Genomic DNA, 17,954 nt, shown 5'->3' on the forward strand with positions numbered 1-17,954 from the left:
AGCATATAGAATTATAGAGTATATCCCAGCTCTAGCTTACACTCAGAGCCTTCTGAAGGACTGGTCTGCTTGATGGAATTATCAAGACTTTTGGTTTATTTTGCATATTTCAAAAGATAAGTATCTTACTCATGAAAACAACAGTGGGCTCTCTTTTGAAGGAGTCTAAGTTCTACAGGTAGTCATTTAAAATAAACCCAGTTTAAAACTCAATTCCATTAAATGGAGAAGTTATTTACATTAGTCTTGACAAGATGGTCTAGGCCAAAAAGACTAATGGTGTTTATCTTCATGGGAGAGAAGAAGCAGTCAAGAACTAAACTACATCTTTTGGCTGTCCCTCATCACTGAAGGCAGATGCCCTGTCTACAAAATCTATAGTCAGTCTCTTTTCTGGACCAGAGCAAGGGCATTGGTGTCTTGGTAGGCAAGGTTCAGTTTATTTAGGGGGTTTCCTATAAATCTATCCTGAGGGGCATTCTGAAACATCTTCTGAGTCCTTGATCTCTTATTTCTGTGATACTGGCATCTCTTGGCCTGGGAGCAAGTTGATAGTAATGTTTGATTGCTAAAGGCCACCAGTTGATTTTCTCCATTTCCCAGGGAAAGTGTGAAAGAGAGAGCTACGATGACATAAATGCAAGATCTTTCTGCTGTTCTACAGGCTTGAAGATAATCCCATTCTACATATTACAAACTTCACAAACACTAACACACCGGTCTGCAATGTGCCAGAACCTAGGGGAATAGTTCTCAAAGAATAGTCAAGGGATTCCCTGCACTAGAATCATCTGGGATGCTAGTTAAATTGAGCACCTTTGGGCCCTGCTACAGACCCAGTGAACCCAAATTTCTGGAAGTAGAGTCAATGAATCTGCATTTTTACATCACATTGCAGTTTGAGAATCTGTGAGACATTCTGGGAGAAAGCTTCCCAGAGGTCATGAACTTGGTCCAGGGGTCATGAACTTGGGCCCAGAGTTACACAATTATGAAATGGAGAAGCTGATACTGTAATCCACTTTTTAAATTGTCAATGATGGTCACATAACTCACTAAATCACTCCTACCAATCTTTCATACCATTTAGTTTTTTTGTAAACTCATGTTTTCATGGCCTTAACATGCTGTGTGATTTCTTTTTTCCATTCCTTTCTGAAAAGAGATTAGTCAGAGTGGGGTTTGGACTACTCTTTCCCTTTAGTAGCTAGTAGTTCCTTTGCTCACTCCCCAACCCCCATCTTCCTGTTCTCTTCCACCCTCCAGCCTTTCTCTTTGTAACTTCTTCTTAAGTGCAGGAATTTCCAATATCAGGTTTAAAATAAAAATTGAAAATGAAATGCAGAGCCTTGGTACCAATTTACAGAATTTCTTTAGATGATTTGCACTGATTTACAAGAGCTATTTATTTTATGGTAATCATGGTTCTGATCATAATTCTGTCCCTCATGTAATGACAGCATCATACAAAAGCTATGATTCTTTTACCCAGAAATTTAGAAGCACAGGGGATGAAAGACTAGAAACAAAGAGAAATAGATCCTCATTTAAACACTGCACACATTCTGAAGGGTAGTCATGTCATCTTTACCAATGATAGCCTAGGTCAAGGTGAGTATTATTAAAGTTCTTGTTCTTTCCAGTGTTCAAATTGTGTGAAGTCCATTGGTAACCAAGTTATAAGAAAGTTAGGTATTTGGGTTAGATTTCAGAAGCCTCTAATTGGGTCCTAGAGCAGGGTGTCTTTCTGTCTAGGCTCTTATCTTAGGATAAAATGATTGAATGGATGAAGGATTATGAGAACCTGCTTCTCTTAATTGAAATCTTCTTGCTTCAGGAATATAATATGTACCTAGAATCCTGAAATACAACCCTTTGTTAGACATGGTCAGGGTAGGTGAGGTGTAGGGGCAAAACTAAGGGCCAGTCTGTCTCTAAGCAATTCCAAGAGCTGAGGTTCCAGACTGCCATGCCAGGCAAGCCTGTGCAAGGGGTTTGTAGCTACAGTAAAGGGGAAAGGGCTTTCACTCGGCCTTCTTACATTTCTGTTTCTTAAGATTGCACTTGTATTTCCTGTATTTTTCCATTTTCATTTTTCTCTTGTTTTAGCTCTTTATTTTTATTAAATCTTCCACCTTTTGGTTATACTTTTTTAGAATAAGCTTTATCTTTTAGAGCAGTTTTAGGTTCACAGCAAAATTGAGTGAAAGGTATAGAGATTTGCCACATACCCCCTGACCCCCACACGCACAGCCTCCCCCATGATCAACATTCTCCAGCAGACGATACATTATCTGTACCCAAAGTCCATAGTTTACATTAGAGTAAATTCAGGTGTTGTTATTCTGTGGGTTTATTGTAGCATTTAAAAAATTCTTTGTATATTATGAATAACAGTTCTTTATCAGATATGTCTTTTGAAAGTATTTTCTCCAAGTAGATGGTTTGTCATTTCATTTTCTTGACTGTCTTTTTAAAACCAAATTGATGCCTCCTTAATTCTTTTTCAGTAACAAACTTTTCACCCATAACTTTTCCTAGCCACCAAATTCTGCTATTACAAAAGCTTCTTCTATCTGTCACTTCTTTTTCATCTCCACTGACCACCTCAGGCCACATTTGTGAGACCACTACCATAACCTCCCAATAAATTACTCTGAATTCCTTTTCTTATTCGAATCCATCCTTTGTATTCATACAGCTACATTTCCAAATATTATATGGTCGTACTTATTCACTCAAAACAACTCACACAGAATAAAGTCCAAACTCCCTATTGTGTCATTCAATGCTCTCCACGTATCAGCCTTGGTTTCAACCTAGTCTTCTACTAGCTCATTGAGGTCAGGAGTGTGTTTGCTTGAAAATCAGGGGAAGCGCTGTAAGATCTGCCCCCCACCCCCGTATTCATATATATATATTTGTGTTGTTGAATGGAATCACTAACATTACTCTCATACATGGTGACTGCTCAGCTGGATATGTGGCCACACTCACTGCCTGTGTCTCAGACAGAGGCTTCCGGCTCACGAGCAGCCAGAAAAGGCCGACTGTGGACAGTCAAGTGGCTTTCTGCAGCCTGGGATCTGAAAAGGGAGCCCTTATTTACTAAATTTCAGGTAGATTTGACCTGACCCCCATATTGCATAGGATCTGGAGTGCTAAAAATAAAATACTTTTTTTTCTTTTGTCACTCATAGCCTTGGTATTAACACAATTGCGTTAATACAAGTCTGGAAAGCAAAATACAGTCAGCGAAGATTTCTTGAGCACGCACACCACAGCTCTGCGGGAGCGGGCACGGGCGCGGGCTTCTCTCCGACTCTCGCGAGAACAGGCGTCAGCTTCCCGTAGCCGAGACGACAGCGTCTCCTGGGATAGCCGCAATGGTAGCCCCCATGTCTGAAAGGCTCTTCTCACTGGAGCTGCTCGCCGACTGGGTGCGTTTGGAAGCCCGGCTGCTGCCGTGGCAGCCGGTAGCCGAAGCGGAGGAGGGGTCGGAGGAGGAGGAAGCGTCTCCGCCGTGGCCGTCGCGCTCGCTATGCCCCGCGGTGGCCTTCCGCCTGCTGGACTTTCCCACGCTGCTGGTTTACCCTCCCGGGCGCCCGGGCGCCCCCGCCGGGCAGCCGCGACCCGGCCTGGTCAGCTTCGGTCGCGGCAAGTCCTGCCTCTTCCGCATGCAGCCTGCCACTCTGCGCCGCCGGCTTCTCGCCGCCCCGCTGTACACCATGCTGCTGCAGCTGTCCTGCGGGCGCTCGACCCCCACCCCGCGGCTCCTCGGGACCGGCAGCATCTCCCTGGCCACCGCAGCCCGCAAGGTCCTGGGGCCCGCTGCCGCCGGCTGCTCCCACGGTTATCGGGGACGTTTTCCTCTGTACAACCATGTGGGAGAGCAGATTGGGGACATTTCTCTGGGCTACCGCCTCACTGACCTGGGCAGCAGCTTGCTGGGCCATCTGGAGCGGCCAGTCACCTCTGCTGGAGCGGGAGCGGAGGGTGCAGGAATGCGGGAGGCAGTGGAGGTCAGTTCCCAATCCCAGCATGAAGAGCAGCTGCAGCCGCCAGACATAGACCCAAGCCCAGGAGATGCTGATAGGTCGCAGGAGAGTTTAAAACACCCAGAGACACAGAAGGATTTAAAGGAAATAGTTTCCCCCAGTAAGGCCAGCTCTGATAACACAGGTTCTGTGGAAAATGGCAAAACTAGCTATGTTTGTTCAAATGCTGGTGGTGTGGGGAGTGCTAGCCTCCCAAACCAGGAAGTCACAGAGTTAGACATTGAAACTAACAACATATTTTGCCCTCCTCCTCTGTATTACACTCACATAACTCAAGAAAAGAGGCCTCCTCAACAGTGGAACATAACCATTAAGCCTCAAATGAATGTATCTGAAGAGTTGGATAGCACTTTTTCTGAGGAAAAACTTGTACATCCCCCAACACATACTAATCTAAAACATTTGCATACAGCAGAACATGAGAGTCCTGCTGCAGTCCTTAATCCTCCACATGTTCAGGATGTAGGAGCAAGTAATAAAAGTACATGTCTCCCTCAAAGTGAACAAAATACAGTTAACACAATACAACAATTGCCTTTGTTAAATGCTTTGTTAGTTGAGCTATCCTTGTTATACAACCAACCTGTGGCAAGCCCTACTTATATACATCCTCACTTAGCCTGGTTATGTAGAACTGAGGATAAAAAGTCACGACAATCTTCTGCCAAATCCACAAGTAAATCTGAATCCAAGAAAGGTCAGCTTTCTTTGGGGGGAAATGAAAAGCCAGTGAGTCTTCAATATAAAAAGAACCAAGGTGAAAGTCTTAAGAAAGGTAAATATTTTGAAAAGAACAATGGTATGCCACCAAAAAGAGTTCCAAAGGGTAAACTACTCTATGGCTTAACAAATACACTTAAACTACGTTTAAAGCAAACAAATCCTGATGTGTTAGTAGTACATGAGAAGAGAGAACAGTATAGAATGATGCAAGCACAAATGTTAGGAGCAAAACTCAGAATTCCATCATCCCAAGTTAAAATATTTAGCTTTGCAGAGCAATATCAGAAACCACATCAACGGCCTGAAGCTAAGTGTTTAGAATCAGATACAAATGCTGAAAACAGTGGTACCTCAAAGTTAATTAGTGGAGTTATTGATGACCCCAGCACAACTAAAGAACCTAAACTAAAACATGCAACTGAAAAGACAGTTGACCCTGGCGAAAATAAAATCAATAATGGTTTGTTGGAAGAAATTGTGAGTCCTGCAAATTCTATTCTAGAGAGGTTTGCTCATACAAATACTTTGGAAGAAAAAGTGGAAATGAGAGTCCAAAGTCCATTTGCTTTCCAAAAGGTTGCGGCTGTCAACAAAATTTTAATAGATAAAGAAAGAGATGACAAGCAGGTCAAAACAATTGAGAATGACATTCTTACTGCTGATCTGAGTGAAAATAAACCAAGTAAAAATAGTTGCTCTGAAAGCATCTCAGAACTAAAATATTCAGATGATTTCACCAGCCCTTGCTATTCTGAAGATTTCTATACTACTGAAAATATCAGAATTTTACAGGCTTATGATGGAAGTCCAGGGGCAGAAAATCTAAAACATAGTCAATATGCAAGTAAGTCTAGTGAAATAAGATTGCCCATAAGGAAAAACAGCAGTGAAAAGAGTTTTATTCTTAGTCCTCCTTTTTCGGCTGGATCACCGATATACTCATGTAGAAGATCTCATATTTCAAAGACTCAAGATAAAAGTTTGGAAGAAGCATTTACTATCTCTACCAGTGATTTATCTTCATATTGGACCGAGGAAAAAGAAAACCAGATGGACCAAAATAGTGTGCACAATTCTAAAGTAAAAAAGAGGGGTCAAGACATCTCTATTAAACTTAAATCAAGAACTGATTGCATGTCTTTAGAAAAAAGCCAGTCAGTTCGGACATCTCAAGTGAGTTCTTATCTGCCATCTAATTTATCAGAATGCAGTAAATCAGATCACTTTGAAGAAGATAGCAGTGAAGTTGATTCACTAAATATTTCCAAGCAATGCAAAGATATTTGCGAATTAGTAGTAAATAAACTTCCAGGATATACAGTCTAAAAATGTGCTTTTAAAAAACATTTAATTTTTTTCTAATCTATGTACACTGTTAGTAAAACAATTTTAATAACTCTTTACATTATTTTTAGTCGATAATGTGAATAGTTCTTTTTAAGAAATATGTTTGTCATTTCTTTGATTTTTTTTAGTGTTCTACATTTATCTGACAGTATTGATCATGAAATCACATCATAATCTAGGTAAGATTTAAGTTGTTCAATCTTATAAAAATAAAAGTATCTTCCTAAACTATCTTTATAAAAGGATCTGTCCTGATGTTTTGATTATCCTAAAGCTGACTTTATGCATACCATTGAATAAAGAAGGCCAATTAGTAAAGATAGCCTCAAATTTAATGGGACTAAATCATTTAGTAAACATGGAAGGCTTACTGTGTGAGATGCAGAAAGATACAAAAGGTAAAAAAATATTTGACATAACCTTTGCAGTTATAAGATCTTACTGTTTTATATAGATATAAGTTCTTTAGGGATATATTCCTGGATACATATTTTGTTTATTTCTTTGAATCACAATTTGTGTGATGATTTGATTAATGTATATCATCTTTTTAGGCCTAAGTTCTGTCTGTGATGGGAGGGACTATACCTGTTCTTAGTATCTAACACTTAGTTTTTTGCATATGGTTTAGGTTCAATAAAAGCATTTGCTGACTAAATTAATAAAGGCCATGCATTTAAAAATCCTAATAGGAGGGAGTAGAATTAAACTGAAAACAAGCAGGAATCCTAAAAATAAACCTGTAGAAAATCTTTATTGGAGACATGGTTATTCAACTGTAATATTTTTGTTCAGCTGAGTATTAACAATCTTCAGGTGTTACATATATTCTGTTACATTTTAATTTTTACACTTATTAATTATCTAATTATAAGTAATAATTATATAGGCATTTTGAACAATCATAGTAGAATTTAGAAAGATGGTAGGAGAGGAGGATGTTATATTTTGCAGCATAATATGAATACAAGAATGATAAAGGTAATAAGTGTGATGTATTCATGGGACTGTGAAAAAGTTGTTTGGAATGGTAGCTCCATGCTATATATAGCGTGCTAGAAAGGAAATTTGTTGAGTAAGAAAAATCCCAGATTGAAGGGAGCTTAAAATAAAGTCCTAAGCAACAGAAACAATATTTTACATTATAAATGAACACCAGAAAGTAGTCATGATATTTTGAATATTTTAAATTATTGGAATAATTTCTAAGAGGTACAAAAATCATACCAGTAAAAAGTTTGGCATATAAAATGTTTTTAATGGCTAATGGCTATGATTTTAATTTTTTAGAAATATAAAGCATATAGTGTATCTCAAAATCAAAATAATTTATCTAGATAATTTATGTAACTAGATATCCAAATGACATCAACTTGGAGTGTAAATTATTAGCAATTTTTTATGTCTATGGGAGAGACATAAATAAAAGCAATTACATCAGATTCATGAGATAAATTCTTTTTTTGAAAAATATTTTTTCAATTAAATGTATCAGGGTGACATTGATTAATAAAATTATATGTTTCAAGTGTACAAATCTGTATTAAAAGCCAACTTCTAATTTTTTGAGAGTTAGTAATTATTTGAGAATATGTGAAGATGAATTTATTGTGTCAGGTACAACAAAAACAAATATAATGAACTTGAAATTACAAAGCTGAGTAACTGAATAAGCTTTTCTTTGCATTATTTCATTAATACTCATTTCTAGAATTATAGTGTTGGGTTTTCTAGCTTAATTCTAGCAAAAATATTCATATTCATGCTCATATCTGGTACTTTCTATTTGCATCCTCTCTTCAAATTCTACTGCATGATTTAATTCTACAACCTACAGATTTAGGTTTTAAAGACTACCCAGAAGCCTTACTTATTTTCTTAATTGCTTAAAATCATTGAAACATGAAGTAGTATTTCAGGGTCACAAATAAGGGAGACCTTTTATTTAACTCTTTTTAAAACTAAGCTATAATCCAGTTTTTCTGAATAGCATAGGCATTGAAATGTTGTGGGCCAAGCTGAATGGGAGAGGGTCTGAGGGGCAAAGTGAGCCATGGAAATGGTGATAGGACCTACCCCTGTGTAGTAGTAATAGTTGCAGCTTAAGAGGCAGCTGTCAATGGTGATAAATCTTTGAATTGTCACCATAAGCAGATTTGACTGTGCAGATGTATACAGTAGATTTTTCCCTTCCATTCATATGCATGCTATTGGTATCTTTAGATACAAAGAACAATGATATTAAACTTCTGTCAGTGATGTCAGAGAAATGGTGCTGAGGGGTGCTCCTGATATCTCCCCCTAAAATTTCAACAAATTCGACAACTAGAGACAGAGAAACAATCTCAGGAGCATCTGAAATATACACACACCAGATAAAGGTATGACAGGGTGAAAAGGTGGTTGAATATATAGTACACTCTGAAGGAAAATAGATGGAGAATGGAGTATTCTGCTTTTCTCACTGATCTGAGGAAGGGCCACTTATACCTGGAACTGAGGGAAATGGAGGATTTGGGGCAGAGGGAAGAAGCTGGGCTAGGGCAGATGATCAAGCAGAGGAGAGAGCGCAGTGGCTCGGCTTGAAATCGTGGACACAGAGCTAGCACCGGTGGCAGACTCCAACAGAGGAGGCCGGAGTGGGTTGCCCAAGAAGGCTGGTGCCAGAGCGGCTTTGGGCTTTGTATGCTCCTGGTGTGCGATCACAGGTGGTGTGCAAGTGGCTCCACCTGGCACCTCTGGTGTGGGCACACACATTCACAGTCAGAGGGGCTAGGTCAGAGATTGTCAGCAGTGGACTTCTGCATGGGCTGTAGCCAGTGATTCTGTGTGGTCCCGGTTCCCTGACCAACAGCATGGAAAGTGTACAAGGGCTGGGATCTCTAGGCCTAGACCTGTCTGGGCAGGGCACCTCTGCCTGCTGATACAGGTCACAAAGCACATTCCTGTGAATCAGACTTCAGAGAGCACTGCGGAAGTCATGGGGGCTGGGCTATGGGCTTCCAAACAGGGCACAAGGGAGAAAAGCCTGTGGAGATTAGAAATGCAGAGTGCTGAGGCAAACTAGACATGCCCAGGGACCCATAAAAGGTGCCTGATCAGCAATAGGCTTCCTTCCCTGCCTGCTATCGCTGGCAGCTCTAGTTGGCATAGCCTTACCCAGAACTGTGCTTTGAGCTGTGCTGGAAGAAGGATTTGGCAGCTCTTAGAGCCTCTTGCTCTGCAAGCAGTGGCTGGGACAACTTCACAGCTGAGTCCCCAGGCTGCTGGCTCAGGAGGGAGAGATGGGGGGAGAAGCACCTGGAAAACTGACTCTCCCATTGTCTGAGCTTGCAAACCCTAACAAGTGCCGCCTACCAACGGGACTGAGGTCCAACCTACATCATTGCCATAGCAACACATCAGCAAATCTCTACTCAAGAGCGCCACAGGGGCAAAATCTGTAGTACAGCGCCACCTGCTAAAAAGAAAAAGAAAAAACGAAGAAACTACCTGTCATCTCTTTTTTTCCACTTTGTTCATTTTCTTTCCATCTTATTATTTCCTTTTCATTTTGAACTTCATTATCCATAGGTGTTACATTTTTCATTCTTTTTTTTTTTTTTTTTTTTTTATTTATTTTTAATGGGGTGACATCAGTAAATCAAGAAACATATATTCAAAGACAACATGTCCAGGTTATCTTAAAGTTCAATTATGTTGCATACCCATCACCCAAAGTCAGATTGACCTGTCACCCTCTATCTAGTTCTCTCTGTGCCCCTCCCCCTCCCCCTTCCCTCTCCCTCTCCTCCCTCCCCCCCGTAACCACCACACTCTTATCAATGTCTCTTGGTTTCACTTTTATGTCCCATCTATGTATGGAAAAATGCAGTTCCTGGTTTTTTCTGATTTACTTATTTCACTCCGTATAATGTTGTCAAGGTCCCACCATTTTGCTATAAATGATCCGATGTCATCATTTCTTATGGCTGAGTAGTATTCCATGGTGTATATGTGCCACATCTTCTTTATCCAGTCATCTATTGATGGGCTTTTTGGTTGTTTCCATGTCCTGGCCACTGTGAACAATGCTGCAATGAACATGGGGCTGCATGTGTCTTTACAAGTCAATGTTTCTGAGTTTTTGGGGTATATACCCAGTAGAGGGATTGCTGGGTCATAAGGTAGTTCTATTTTCAGTTTTTTGAGGAACCACCATACTTTCTTCCATAATGGTTGTACTACTTTACATTCCCACCAACAGTGGATGAGGGTTCCTTTTTCTCCACAGCCTCTCCAACATTTGCTATTACCTGTCTTGTTAATAATAGCTAATCTAACAGGTGTGAGGTGCTATCTCATTGCAGTTTTGATTTGCATTTCTCTAATAACTAAAGAAGATGAGCATCTTTTCATATATCTGTTGGCCATCTGTATTTCTTCCTGGGAGAAGTGTCTGTTCATATCCTCTTCCCATTTTTTTATTGGATTATTTGTTTGTTTGTCATTGAGTTTTATGAGTTCTTTGTATATTTTGGATATTAGGCCCTTATCTGAGCAGGTGTTTAAAAATATCATTTCCCAATTAGTTGGCTGTCTGTTTATCTTGTTATCAATTTCTCTTGCTGAACAAAAACTTCTTAGTCTGATGTAGTCCCATTCATTAATTTTTGCTTTCACTTCTCTTGCCTGTGGAGTCAAATTCATAAAATGCTCTTTAAAGCCCAGGTCCATGAGTTTGGTACCTATGTCTTCTTCTATGTACTTTATTGTTTCAGGTCTTATGTTTAGATCTTTGATCCATTTTGAGTTAATTTTAGTACAGGGGGACAAACTGTAGTCCAGCTTCATTCTTTTGCATGTGGCTCTCCAGTTTTCCCAGCACCATTTGTTGAAGAGGCTTTCTTTTCTCCATTGTGTGTTGTTGGCCCCTTTGTCAAAAATTATTTGACTATATATATGTGATTTTATTTCTGGGCTTTCTATTCTGTTCCATTGGTCCGAGTGTCTATTTTTATGCCAATACCATGCTGTTTTGATTGTCGTGGCCCTATAATAGAGTTTGAAGTCAGGTATTGTAATGCCCCCAGCTTCGTTCTTTTTCTTTAGGATTGCTTTGGCTATTCGGGGCTTTTTATAGTTCCATATAAATCTGATGATTTTTTGCTCCATTTCTTTAAAAAATGTCATTGGAATTTTGATGGGAATTGCATTAAATTTGTATATCGCTTTGGGTAATATGGCCATCTTAATTATATTTATTCTACCTAACCAAGAACAAGGAATATTCTTCCATCTCATAATGTCTTTTTCGATTTCCCTTAACAATGGTTTATAGTTTTCATTGTATAAGTCTTTTACATTCTTTGTTATGTTTATTCCTAGGTATTTTATTTTTTTTGTTGCAATCGTGAAGGGGATTATTCTTTTGAGTTCATTCTCAAATGTTTCATTGTTGGCATATAGAAAGGCTGTTGACTTCTGTATGTTGATTTTGTATCCTGCGACCTTACTGTATTGGCTTATTTTTTCTAGAAGTATTTTTGTGGATTCTTTGGGGTTTTCGATGTATAGGATCATATCATCTGCAAAAAGTGATAACTTTACTTCTTCTTTTCCGATATGGATGCCTTTTATTTCTTTGTCTTGTCTGATTGCTGTGGCAAGAACCTCTAGTACCACATTAAATAAGAGTGGAGAGAGTGGACAACCCTGTCTTGTTCCTGATTTAAGGGGGAAAGCCTTCAGTTTTGTGCCATTTAGTATGATGTTAGCTGATGGTTTATCATATATGGCCTTTATCATGTTGAGATATTTTCCTTCTATACCCATTTTGTTGAGAGTCTTAAACATAAAATTGTGTTGTATTTTATCAAAAGCCTTTTCTGCATCTATTGATAATATCATGTGATTCTTGTTCTTTGTTTTGTTGATATGGTGTATTATGTTGACCGTTTTACGTATGTTGAACCATCCTTGAGATTCTGGGATGAATCCCACTTGATCATGATGTATTATTTTTTTAATATGTTGTTGTATTCGATTTGCTAGTATTTTGTTTAGTATTTTAGCATCTGTATTCATTAGAGATATTGGTCTGTAGTTTTCTTTTTTTGTGCCATCCTTGCCTGGTTTTGGTATAAGGGTTATGTTTGCCTCATAAAATGTGTTTGGAAGTATTGCTTCTTCTTCAATTTTTTGGAAGACTTTCTGTAGAATAGGAACCAAGTCTTCTTTGAAGGTTTGATAAAATTCGCTGGTATAGCCGTCTGGGCCTGGACTTTTATTTTTGGGGAGGTTTTTAATGGTTTTTTCTATTTCTTCTCTACTAATAGGTCTGTTTAGGCTTTCTGCTTCTTCATGACTCAGTCTAGGAAGGTTGTATTGTTCTAGGAATTTATCCATTTCTTCTAGGTTGTTGAATTTAGTGGCATAAAGTTTTTCATAGTATTCTACAATAATTCTTTGTATATCTACGATGTCTGTGGTGATTTCTCCTCTTTCATTTTGGATTTTGTTTATATGAGTTCTTTCTCTTTTTTCCTTGGTAAGTCTTGCCAAGGGTTTGTCAATTTTGTTGATTTTTTCAAAGAACCAGCTCCTTGTTCTATTAATTTTTTCAATAGTTTTCCTGTTCTCTATTTCATTTATTTTTGCTCTGATTTTTATTATCTCTTTTCTTCGGCTGGTTTTGGGTTGTCTTTGTTCTTCATTTTCTAGTTCCTTAAGGTGTGAAGTTAAGTGGTTTACTTCGGCTCTCTCTTGTTTGTTCATGTATGCCTGAAGTGATATGAACTTCCCTCTTATCACAGCTTTTGCTGCGTCCCATAGATTCTGATATGTCGTATTATCATTTTCACTTGTCTGTATATATCTTTTGATCTCTGCACTTATTTCTTCTTTGACCCATTCATTCTTTAAAAGTATGTTGTTTAGTTTCCACATTTTTGTGGGATTTTTTCCCTCTTTTTTGCTGTTGAATTCTAGTTTCAAGGCTTTATGATCAGAAAATATGCTTGGTACAACTTCAATTTTTCTGAATTTGCTGATGTTGTTTTTGTGGCCCAACATATGGTCAATTCTTGAGAATGATCCATGTACACTGGAGAAAAATGTATACTCAGTCACTTTGGGATGAAATGTCCTGTAGATGTCTATCATATCCAGGTGCTCTAGTGTTTTGTTTAAGGCCACTATGTCTTTGTTGATTCTCTGTTTGGATGACCGATCTAGAGCCGTCAGCGGTGTATTGAGGTCTCCAAGTATGATTGTATTTTTGTCAGTTTTTGTTTTAAGGTCAATAAGTAGCTGTCTTATATATTTTGGTGCTCCTTGGTTTGGTGCATATATATTAAGAATTGTTATGTCTTCTTGATTCAGTGTCCCCTTAGCCATTATGAAATGGCCATTTTTGTCTCTGAGTACTTTTGCTGTCTTGTAGTCAGCTTTATCAGATATGAGTATTGCTACGCCTGCTTTTTTGTGGATGTTATTTGCTTGGAGTATTGTTTTCCAGCCTTTCACTTTGAATTTGTTTTTATCCTTGTTACTTAGATGAGTTTCTTGTAGGCAGCATACAGTTGGATTTTCTTTTTTGATCCATTCGGCTACTCTGTGCCTTTTTATTGGTGAGTTTAATCCGTTTACATTTAGTGTAATTATTGACACTTGTGAGTTCCTCATTGCCATTTTATAGATTGCTTTCTGTTAGTTTTGTGCCTTGTTTGATTCTTCTCTTTCATTTTTTTATCTTTTGTTTTTATTTGGTTGTGTTCCATACATCTTTCCTCTGTTGCTATCTTTTTTAAATCATGTGCTTCTGTGGTGGTTTTTTCAATGATGGTTACCCTTAAGTACTGAAAAGGGTTCCTACCCTGTTCATTGTAGTGCACTATTTTGTGAGTACTTTTGCGCTCCATCGCCCTTTGCTACTGTTAATCTTCATCCTCTCCCCCCTTTCTTATTGTTGTCACAGTTTAAAGTTGGTTTTGTTATGTTCTTCTTGGAGCTTTTACTTGTGGCTTTGTTGTTGTTGTTTTTTTATTCTTTGTATCTGATTGGAGAACCCCCTTTAGTATTTCCTGGAGTGGGGGTTTTCTGGTGATAAATTCTCTCATCTTTTTTATATCTGTGAATGTTTTTATTTCTCCTTCAGATTTGAAGGATAACTTTGATGGGTATAGTATTCGTGGCTGAAAGTTCCTCTCTTTCAAGACTTTAAATATTGGGGTCCACTCTCTTCTAGCTTGTAGAGTTTCTGTTGAGAAATCTGATGATAATCTAATGGGCCTTCCTTTATATGTTGTATTCTTCTTTTCCCTGGCTGCCTTGAGAATTTTTTCTTTGCAGTTGGTTTGTGCCAATTTTATTATGATGTGCCTTGAAGTAGGTTTGTTGGGGTTAAGAAAACTTGGAGTTCTGTTTGCTTCTAGAATTTGAGGTTTTAGTTCTTTCCACAGGCTTGGGAAGTTCTCATCTATTATTTGTTTGAGTATGTTCTCCATTCCATTTTCTCTCTCTTCTCCCTCTTATATACCTATTATTCTTATGTTATTCTTTTTGATGGAGTCAGATAATTCCTGTAGGGCTATCTCATTTTTTTTAATTTTTAAATCTCTTTCTTCTTCTCTTTGTTGAGCCTCAAGTTGCTTGTCTTCTATTTCACTAATCCTCTCTTCTATCTGGCCTGTTCTATTAGCTAAGCTTGTTACCTCATTTTTCAGCTCATGAATTGAGTTTTTCATCTCTGATTGATTTGTTTTTATAGTTTCAATTTCCTTGGATATATACTCTTTGTGTTCATCGAGTTGTTTTCTGAGCTCCCTAAATTGCCTTTCTGTGTTTTCTTGTATATCTCTGAGTATTTTTAGGATTTCTATTTTAAATTCTCTGTCGTTTAACTCCAAGGTTTCCAATATCTTAAATTTTTTCTCCATAGATTTTTCTTCATCTCTCTGTGTTACCTCTCTTTCTTTTGTATCCATGATAATCGATTTTCTCTTTTTTAATGGCATCGGAGGGTGGTTTTCTTGATAGTATTAATGAGATTTTAAAAGGAATAAAAGGATAAAAAAATAAAAATAAAAATAAAAATAAAAATAAAAAATTGCGTTTTTTTTTAAATTAATCTTTAAATAAAGAAAAATAAAATAAGATAAAAATTTGAGGAAAAAAGAAAAAAAAAAAAAAGGAATAATTCCTTCCCCTCCTTTTTTTCCTCTCCTCTCCTCTCCCCTCTTTTTTGAGAAAATCTTGTGATGAACTGTGAATTATATGTACTAGATAGAACAAACAATACCTGTGGCGGAGGGCCTGAATTGGGGAGAAGTAATATAGGGGTAAAGGAAAAAGACAAAAAAGAAAAAAAATAAAATAAAAGAAAAAAATATTTATATATAAAAAAGGGGGGGAGCAGTATAGACCCACAAAAAGCAAATTGGGAAAAAATTTGGGTCAAGAATAAAATGCTTTGCTTTTAGGTGTTGGCTGACTCAGAGTTATGATGAGAGGAATAAGAGTGAAACAGGAAAAAGGGGTGGAAAATTAAAAAATTACTATTGTATTTAGTGGAACAAGAACTAGATAAAATGGAGATCCAGGGATGGTAGCACTTCTAATGTGTTAAAAAGGTGAAGTAAAAACCATCCAAAATGTCACAAACTTAAGTTTGAGTCCCAGATAAGATAATTTGTTCGTTATTGAGGTTTGAATGAGAGAAGATGTAAAGGAGAGAGGAAGAGGCTAATATAGAGGGAGAAAAGAGAGAGAGAGAGAGAGAAAAGATGGAACCACTTAAAGAAGAAAAAAGAAAAAGGAGGAGAGAGAAAGAGAGAGAGTTAGGGGTTTTGGATTGCAACCCTCATAGAGAGGAAGGAGAAGGAAAGAAAAGATAATGGGAGATGTAACACTTATGGGTAGTGTAGTTCAAAGAGAGGCGAGAGTAAGACTGAAAGAGAATTAAATGACCAAATTGGAATAAAAAAAAAAGAAATCAAGTATAAAGAAAAGAGACACAGACGAACAAATATAATAAACTGGGATAGGTATAAAGTCTGCAGATTATTCTTGATTTTGAGAGGTTGTCGTCTTGCTTTTTCTTTTCTGTCTTTCTGGTCGGTGACTTTGTACCCCGGGTTCTGCCCCTGTGGCACGCTCTGGAAGAGGTTTGCAGTTGGTAATTCTCTATGGTGATGTCATGTACTGGGCTTCAGTCTCGTTGGCAGTCGAGGCTTATTAGTGTTTATAGGCTCCAACAGTGAGAGGATCTCTCACTGTGAGAGTGTTCCTGGAGCCTTTCTTCTAGACTTTTCCTTCCACAATTAGAAGCCTGGTACTCCAGCTATGGGGTTGCTGCTGCCTCTGCCTGGATAGTAAGAGTCTTAAAGAGCGGGCAACTCCCCACTCTATTCCCACTCAGCACAGGGCTCTGAGTAAGGCTCAGTCAGTCAGAGCTGCTAGCATAATCAGGCGTGGCTTCCTCCCACTCAAAGACCTCTGATTCTGCCCCTCTGTGGGATAACTCGAGTGCCCACTCCTGAGGCGTTCGGTGGAATCTCTTGCCCACTCTCTGTGCGCACCCACCAGGATGTCAGACCAGACAGGTCATACTTCGAGTGAAATCCCTACCCACAGGGAGAAGATCGAGCTTTGGAATTGGCTTTCGCTCTATCCCCGTGCGGCTTTCCCAGGGGGCTAGGGCTGCCTGAGATTCCGTTCCTGGCCCGCTCACAGACCTCTGACTCTGCTCCTCTGAGGGAAAACACGGGTGCCCACCCCTGAGGAGTTCGGAGGAATCTCCTGCACACTCTCCGTGCGTGGGCGCTGACCCTGATTCTGAGTCTCAGACGGGACGTCTTTCACTCTGAGAAAGCCCTCCTCCCACACAGAAAAGTTACTGGTTTGGAATTGGCTTTCGCTCTGTCCCCGTGCGGCTTTCCCAAGGCGCTGGGGCTTCCGCTCCTGGCCCGCTCGCAGACCTCTGATTCTGCTCCTCCGAGGGAAAACACGGGCGCCCACCCCTGAGGAGTTTGGAGGAATCTCCTGCACACTCTCCGTGCGTGGGCACTGACCCGATTCTGAGTCTCAGACGGGACGTCTTTCACTCCGAGAAAGCCCTCCTCCCACACAGAAAAGTTACTGGGTTGGAATTGGTTTTCGCTCTGTCCTCGTGCGGCTTTCCCAAGGCGCTGGGGCTTCCGCTCCTGGCCCGCTTACTGGCCTCTGACTGCTCCTCTGAGGGAAAACACGGGCGCCCACCCCTGAGGAGTTCGGAGGAATCTCCTGCACACTCTCCGTGCGTGGGCGCTGACCCGATTCTGAGTCTCAGGCGGGACGGAGAAATCCCTCCTCCCACACAGAAAAGTTTCGCCTTTGGAGTTGGCTCCAGCTCCCTCCCCGTGCCCGGTCCCCTCAGGGCGCTGGGGCTCCTAGGAGATGCTGCTTTTTTTTCTCACAGAGGTCTCTGACTCTGCTTCTCTGTGGGTTAGCACGGGCTGCGCCCACCCCCGAAGTGTTCGCGGGAATCTCTTGCCCACCAACCCCGCGCGCGCCAGCCAGGAGATGTGGAAAATGGCTGTCCCACTTGTCTTTCTTTGTCTGGGTTTGGCGCGCGTGTTAGCTTGAATTGCCCAGGTTTTTCCACGGCTTGGATCTCCGTGCCACAGCCTGGTTTGGCTGTCTGTACTGCAGTCTGGACCTATTTACTCCCTATGCCCGTCTCAGCTTCTATATTCTCAGTTCTCAGTGAAAGCCATCCTGTTTGGATTAGAGAGGAAGGCGGAGCATTTCTTACTCCTTATTTCCCCCGGGGTTTGACCATACATTTAGCCAATCCTTCGCTCGATC

At 39.7% G+C, this 17,954-nt stretch overlaps 1 protein-coding gene across 1 annotated transcript; it reads left to right on the forward strand.

The window, feature by feature from the left end:
• Window positions 1–2,965: 2,965 nt before the first annotated feature.
• Window positions 2,966–6,137, forward strand: MAP10 (microtubule associated protein 10). Its single transcript, XM_066360895.1, has one exon. The coding sequence runs from the start codon at window positions 3,387–3,389 to the stop codon at window positions 6,105–6,107; it is 2,721 nt and encodes a 906-aa protein (XP_066216992.1). The 5' UTR covers window positions 2,966–3,386; the 3' UTR covers window positions 6,108–6,137.
• The last annotated feature ends 11,817 nt before the right edge of the window (window positions 6,138–17,954 follow it).

Source organism: Saccopteryx leptura, chromosome 1 (genome assembly GCF_036850995.1).
Source record: "Saccopteryx leptura isolate mSacLep1 chromosome 1, mSacLep1_pri_phased_curated, whole genome shotgun sequence".
Classification (NCBI taxonomy): domain Eukaryota; kingdom Metazoa; phylum Chordata; class Mammalia; order Chiroptera; family Emballonuridae; genus Saccopteryx; species Saccopteryx leptura.

Coding starts and splice junctions, on each gene's coding strand:
- MAP10 (XM_066360895.1), top strand. CDS start 3,387: ATGGTAGCCCCCATGTCTGAAAGGCTCTTCTCACTGGAGCTGCTCGCC.